The sequence below is a fragment of the Perca flavescens genome, chromosome 14 (genome assembly GCF_004354835.1).
Source record: "Perca flavescens isolate YP-PL-M2 chromosome 14, PFLA_1.0, whole genome shotgun sequence".
Classification (NCBI taxonomy): Eukaryota; Metazoa; Chordata; class Actinopteri; order Perciformes; family Percidae; genus Perca; species Perca flavescens.
The window spans coordinates 28,249,842-28,256,806 of NC_041344.1; the positions used below are offsets into that span (position 1 = coordinate 28,249,842).

The 6,965-nt window shown below is 44.0% G+C and overlaps 1 protein-coding gene across 1 annotated transcript; it reads left to right on the forward strand.

Moving 5' to 3' along the window:
* Nucleotides 1-4,002: 4,002 nt before the first annotated feature.
* Nucleotides 4,003-6,439, forward strand: tpbg1b (trophoblast glycoprotein 1b). Its single transcript, XM_028597652.1, has 2 exons — nt 4,003-4,510; nt 4,903-6,439. The coding sequence occupies exons 1-2, from the start codon at nt 4,257-4,259 to the stop codon at nt 5,750-5,752; spliced, it is 1,104 nt and encodes a 367-aa protein (XP_028453453.1). The 5' UTR covers nt 4,003-4,256; the 3' UTR covers nt 5,753-6,439.
* Nucleotides 6,440-6,965: the final 526 nt, after the last annotated feature.

Genomic DNA, 6,965 nt, shown 5'->3' on the forward strand with positions numbered 1-6,965 from the left:
ATGATCTTACTTTATAATGGATTGGGAGTGTAATCCCATGATTCCAGTGCTTCTAGGATGCCATTTTTTTTTCTATTACTATACTGGGGAGCACAAACACGTTAAGTCAATTAGATGCTTTTCTAGGGAATTTATTGCATTTCCTGCTTGATCTAATGTAGCTCTTCTCCAGTACTGCGACTTAAAGCGGAACATGCCAGAGCAGTTTGTATTTTTGTGCATTTTTGTACTTAACTCCGTAGGATATAAAAAAATGTCAGCATCTTGTAAAAAGAAATATTTTCTCAGAGATACATTGTACATGTATTTCATGTATCACCTCATGGTACTGTAATAGGTTTACGATAACTGTTTTCATACCTCTTAACTACAGATCATCTGTGCAACGACTGTAGCAACCTCAGTGAATGTGGCCGTGGAGAATACCCAGAGAAAGCAACAGAATAGTTGAGCCTTTCTGCACTCGTGCCAAATGTAGGAGAATGGAAGACCAAGTCAAACTGTGTCCTTGAATGTCTAACTCGTTATTTTAGTGGAACGGCTCCACTGGTGAGTCCAAGGTTGTTGAATGAAAAAGCCTGTTAATGGATCAGAGTCCTGAAACTTGGTCTGGTCCTTTTGTTTAACCTGAGACATTTTTCATTTTGAAATATTGACTTTATAGGAAGAAGCAGGAGACAGTGCCTAAAAAAAAAAAAAAAAAAAAAAAAAAAAAAAAAAAAAAGACCTCTGTCACAGATCCTTTCATATATTATATTTTCATTTTGTGTTATTTTTGAAAAAAAAAAAAGAAGTTAATTCCACATGATGGTTGGCACTCGAAATCCGTTGCCATGGCCGTCGTGAGTAGATTTAAATCCCCTCATTGTTTGCAATCAAACAAGGAAAAAGAAGTGGCGAGCTCTCTCTTTTGTCCCCGGCGCTGCCAGAAGCAGCAGGTAGCCAGGATCCTCAGGTTTCTCTCAGTCGCCCCCCGCTGAACATGGCCAGTCGCCCCAGCCCCTAACCAGCGGCGCTCCTGCTGTTTTCTACATCTGCACATCAGATTCGAAGGTCACTGTGAAATGTCAGTACCGTTTCGCAAAGCTTTGATCATATACGGGCCAACGTCCTGCAATAAGCCAAAGTAGATGTCATTTTGAGTTTGATGTTTTACGAAATTAAAAACCAGTTTCATTTGACTGTATTTAGGGTTTAGGGCTAGCACAGAGCCAGTGCCAGTTTTCTCTGCTCCTCGGGCTTCTGTTGAAAGCAGATATTCTGTGGCCTCTTGTGTGTATTTCACCCATGTTGCCTGTAAATATTTGATCACACATTAAACTTTACACCAGGTGCTCTTTATATACTTTGCAAACTTGATCGCACACTCTACAGATCTGTCCTTTTTGAATAATTTACAAGTGTAATTTTTATCCCCTTTTACTCCACTTGTGCATATATCCTCTCTGCTCGGCAGCGAAGCAGCTCTGTGCCTGAATGAATGCGGGATTGCGTGTGTGTGTTTTTGTGTTAGTGACGCACACACCGATCGGAGAGAGCATGAAGCATGCCGGCATGTGTGTGTGTGTGTGTGTGTGTGTGTATATTGCATGCGTGCAAGAATACTAGTGTTTGAAAGAGAAGTTGGTGTTTGACACATACTGTGGCTTCTTGATTAATACTCAGCTGCATTTCATTGCAGACAACGGCCTCATGATTGGTTTTTATATGTATTACTCCATATCGTTCTCTTAATCTTGTTCAGGTTTTATGCGATTGTTGGTAAACCTTAGCAAGAATAAATAATAAATTAGACTGTAAAAGGCCTGCTTATGTTAATGTTAGACGCAGTAGCCTGTGCTGTGCCGTGTGGAGCTACAGTCTCAGTAGATTAGAGCTGCAGAGTCATTTTGTCAAAGCATTAAAACGAATAAACTGAGAATAATCTGCCCTCTATTTGTAACAATAAATACTCTTTATGACAAATATTGTTTTGGGAATGTTTTAAACCTTCTTGCTGTGACACTTCATGGCTGTTTTTTTATTTTTTATTTTATATAAATCCATGTCACTAGTGTGTCACCTTTTGTGTTGTAAATACAACTTTATGCCCCAACATCTCAAATATTTATATTTTAAATTATTGGGAAATTTAAGATTTTGGACTTTGAACGCAAACAAGCAGACTGGTGGACCCTGCATTCAGAGTGATGTTACTAAAAGTAGCATGTGTATAAAAAGAAATTATATATCTGCTCATCATGTCTAAACTGCAGCGACGCTTGACGTCTCTGTGCAAATTTAGAGAACGCGGCCGTGGAAAATACCTATAGAAACAAAGTGAAAAGTGAAAAGCCATTTGGTTCTCTGTAATTGCGCTAAATGTTGGAAAATGGGAGACAAACTGTCCTTGAATATGTCACTTGTTTTCTTTAGTGAAACAGCTCATTCATTACATTTTGAGCAATGAAAGGTAATGAGTGCATGGATGAATGAATGGCCCCTTTGAAACTTAACAACATTGTCATTATTACAGCTTTTTACATATATATATATATATATATATATATATATATATATATATATATATATATATTTATTTATTTATTTATTTTAGGAGGAGATTTAGGACTTTAGAAGACAACTAGTACACTGACCCTTTATTGGAGTGCATGTGCAAGAATGCATGGAGTGGTGATGATCTGAATGGTTTTGGGTGCTCCTGCTGCGGGGCCTTGTTGTATCCTAGAGCCAGGTCCAGGAATGTGGAGACCTGTGGTCCCAGCGATTCAGTCCGCTGACAAAAGACAGTTGGGGATGCTATTATTAGTGCCACTATCCATATATACTCATACCGCTCTGCAATTTCAAAACCCTCTTTTGTTTCTCTAATCCCCCCAAAAATATCTTTTATGCTGCAGATCATAATAGCCCACGAGGGATTTTAAGTGTGAAATCTGAATGTGTTTATGACTTACAGCTATAATTGCCAATAAAGATGTCTATTATTGTAGAAATTTGTTGGGAGTTTTTTTATTTTATTTGTGTAAAACCTGGATTTTTCCATCATTGAATTATGACAAGCGTGTGTTCCATCAAGGCTGTCAGCAGGAGGGATGATGTTAGGATTTCAAGGCGCTCTGAAAGGCAAAGCTGAAGTTTATATAAATACACTCCGAAGGGATTCCTGTAATAATCATTATTAAGATCTCAGAATGAACAGTGAGGAAAGGGAAGCCGTCTCAGCTTTGATGCTCTACGATCTACTATCTGTCTAATGGCTCAAAGTCCCACTCAGTGGCCATTATCCTGCAGAGCATCATGCCATTCAAGAGAAGGGGGATCAAAGGCTTTTATTAGTCTAGCCCCCACACCCCCCCACCCCCACCCCCACCACCAACACTCACACACACCCCTCCCCCACATTTACCATACCACCACCAGGGACATCCAATCCACCAACTATTATCAAGTTATGGCAAAGTCATTGCATTTAACAGCAATTTTTATAAAAACTATAAAAACGATTCCTGACAACATACTAGTATTTAAATCTGCCCTTGTGGGACTTTTATATCACATTTTGTTATTTAAAAAAACATCTTGTAATGTTTTTATTATTATTTATTTATTTTTTGTCCTGCATTACAATCATAAAAGTCCAGATTTCCATATCCAGATTTCAGGTGTGAGGGGCTGCGTAATTGGAGACGCCTTTGACGCCACATGATTATATTTGGCTGCACCCCGCGCGAAACTGTGAATATGGGGAGAGAAAAGAGCCGAGAGCGCATGCAGCCACTTTCTTCTCCTCCTCCTCCTCCTCCTCCTCTCTCTCTCTCTCTCTCTCTCTCTCTAATGCCAGCAGTGGCTACTCCAGGCTGAGAGCAACATCTTCGTGGGGTCCGGACAGAAGCCCCTCCCCGCAAATCACCGCGCCAGGCGATGGTCCTTTTTTAATTTCATTGTTGGAGAAGAAGCGACGCCCCCGCTTCGCCACGGCAAAGGATCAAACGTCCCCCCCTCTGATCAGCACGACCCCCAGTTCTGTTCTCATGGAAATCAGAGCCTGCCTCCCGGCCACACTTTTCTGCAAAGATGCAAAGTTGAAGCGCATTCCCAGCCGGGACAACAGACCTTAACGATGTCTTGGAGGAGCTGATCGTTTCCTTTTTATCCATCTTTTCTCGTGCGCGCTTCTCTTTCCTATCTTTTTTTTTTTCGCTCGCCGCTCTCGGACACCGCACACTCTGTTTTTATTTTCTCCTCTCCCCAACATGCTGGGTTTGGCGCAGCGCGTGGTTTTCTGCGCGCTGCTCGGCTCCGTTTACGCGTCGTGCCCTCAGCGCTGCGAGTGCTCCGAGGCGGCTCACACCGTCAAGTGCGTGTCCAGAGACCTGCGGAGCGTCCCGACCGGGATCCCCGGATACACCCGGAATCTGTTCATCACGGGGAATCAGATCCGTCGAATCGGTCCGGAGTGTTTTAAAGGGCTGGATAATGTGACGAACCTGTCTCTGAGCAACAACAGGTAAGACTCTCCTAGTGACTCCTGTGTCTTTGTCATTATTATTATTATAATGACAAAAAACATATCAAGGGGAATCCAAAAATAAAAAAAAAATCCTCAAAGATACAGTTGATCTCAGTAGCAAAAGACGTATTTTTCTTAGTCATGATCTCATTACTCATGAGTTCTTGAGTCCTGATTGTTCCAGAAATATAGCAGCCAAGCAGATTTCATCATACTGTTAAAAGAAGGGCTTTGCAGACTTTTAAAGTGTATCATAATGACAACCACATTATAATTTGTACTTAGAAATAAATAAAGCCGGTCCTGTTTTTATGTCTAAAAACATCGTTCTTGCTCTTGTATGTGATTTGAAAGTGTGAATGATATCTCGTGGATCTCCTCAAATCCAGAATTTCCGAGGTGGAGTCCCACACCTTTGCCGGACTCCGCAGCCTCCGCTCCCTGGATCTGAGCAACAACCAGCTGGCGGTGGTTCACCCCGAGGCCTTCACCGTGCAGAACCAGTCTCTGCGGGACCTCAACCTGAGCCGAGCCCTCTACAACCACTCGTCCGTGACGGACCTGGCCACGTCTCTGCGCTGGAGCTCCCTGGGGATGCTGAGGGGACTGGACCTGTCCCACAACGGCCTCATCTACTTACCCTCGCACATCTTCTCCCACCTGGGCAGCTTGCAGCGGCTCCAGCTTTCCAACAACTCCCTGGTGGCCATCCACAACTCCACCTTCTCGGGTCTGGACGCCCTGCTGGAGCTGGACCTGAGCCTCAACTCCCTGAAGACGATGGGCGAGGAGGGCCTGCGGGAGCTGGACTCCCTGCCCAGAGCCCACCTCCTGCTGGGGGAAAACCCCTTCACGTGCACGTGTGGAATCGAACCTTTTGCTCTGTGGCTCAACAGATCACAGGGACGCGTCAGTGACGCCAGGGGCCTGGTGTGCGCCTTCCCGGCCAGCATGAGGAACACATCCATGCTGGCCGCTGGCACGCTGACGCTGGGGTGCCACCGGAGCGGCGCGGGGGCGGACCTTGCTCTGCAGACCTCTTATGTCTTCTTGGGCATAGTCCTGGGCTTCGTCGGCCTAATCTTCCTCTTTGTGCTTTATCTCAACCGCAAGGGCATCAAGAAGCGCATCAATGACCTGCGTGACGCCTGCCGGGAGGTGTGGGAGGGCTACCACTACCGCTTCGAGATCGACTCTGACCCCAGGTTGTCACAGGTTTGCACCAGTGCCGACGCGTGAGATGGACTCTTTTCTATAACGCATTCGTCAGACTACACCTACGTTTTGGTTTGAAAAAAAAAAGAATCCTCTTTTGACACGTTCAAGGCCTCGCGGTGCAAAACCGAGCCCGTCAAAACAGACATTCGGAAATACTGCTGACACGTTTTTATTAGACAGCTCGCTTCGCTTGGTAATCTGGACGGGCACAAACGGAGACCTTTGGAAACGACGTTGCACGTCGGCCAATCTTATGGGTTAGGTACATACATTTACATACATTTCAGTAACAGTTCAGCCTTGTCGGTCCAAGCTAATAAACCCTATTCTTACTTTCCACCAGTTTTGTTCTTTCTCCAAAGTATTTTCTATATATATATATATATATATATATATATATATATATGGACGGATTTCTGCAACTGGAGCTAAAACTTATGTGAACGGAGATCACTTTTGTCTGAAAACGCCGCTTAAAAATTAAAAACATAGTAGCGCAGATGTAGCCTCAGCAGCAACATGTAAAAAGTGTACAGATTGGTGTGTAAATATATACATACAATAGTGTTAACAATCTTTCAGCCTCGTTGTTTAAAGCATGCACTGCCCGTCTTTCCTCATTCAACACAACTAAGGCGCTCCTTTAATCCAGGCGACCTCAGATTCGTTTGGGCAGTCAAATGGACATGAATGTTGTACAAGGCGGGGGGGGGGGGTGGGCAGTTCCTGCTCCTTATGTCCACACAAAAGCAACAGCAAGTGCCTAAAGTCAGCTAGGTGTCGTTTTTCCTAATCAGAGGGATCTAAACTCATGGCTCACTTGCGTTCATCACTCCTCGTCAGATCCTGTCTTCATATTTGGCGCGTAGAAAAGCAACAAAATGCCGCAATAATATCCTGACGCTACAACAACAAACCTCTGGGAATTTAAAGCACAGTCACTCCTTCATCTTTGAACCATTTCAGGCCCTTTGGTCACTGCGTCCCTCAGCCCCAGGGGGGTGCCACAGAGGAATTAAGCCTCCAAAGCGTTCCTAAAATCACCACTCTGCTCCTCTTTTGGCTGATGGATTTGAAGGGGGCGAACAATTCAGTGCAGACCAGCGGAAATCTCTGAGCCCCCTTCATTTTCTCTCTCTCTCTCTCTCTCTCTCTTTTTTCATGAACCCTTGCTTTGTTTCAACTGCTTGAGTTTTATTGTCAAAATGATGAGAACCAGTCCTGGGCTGAGGCC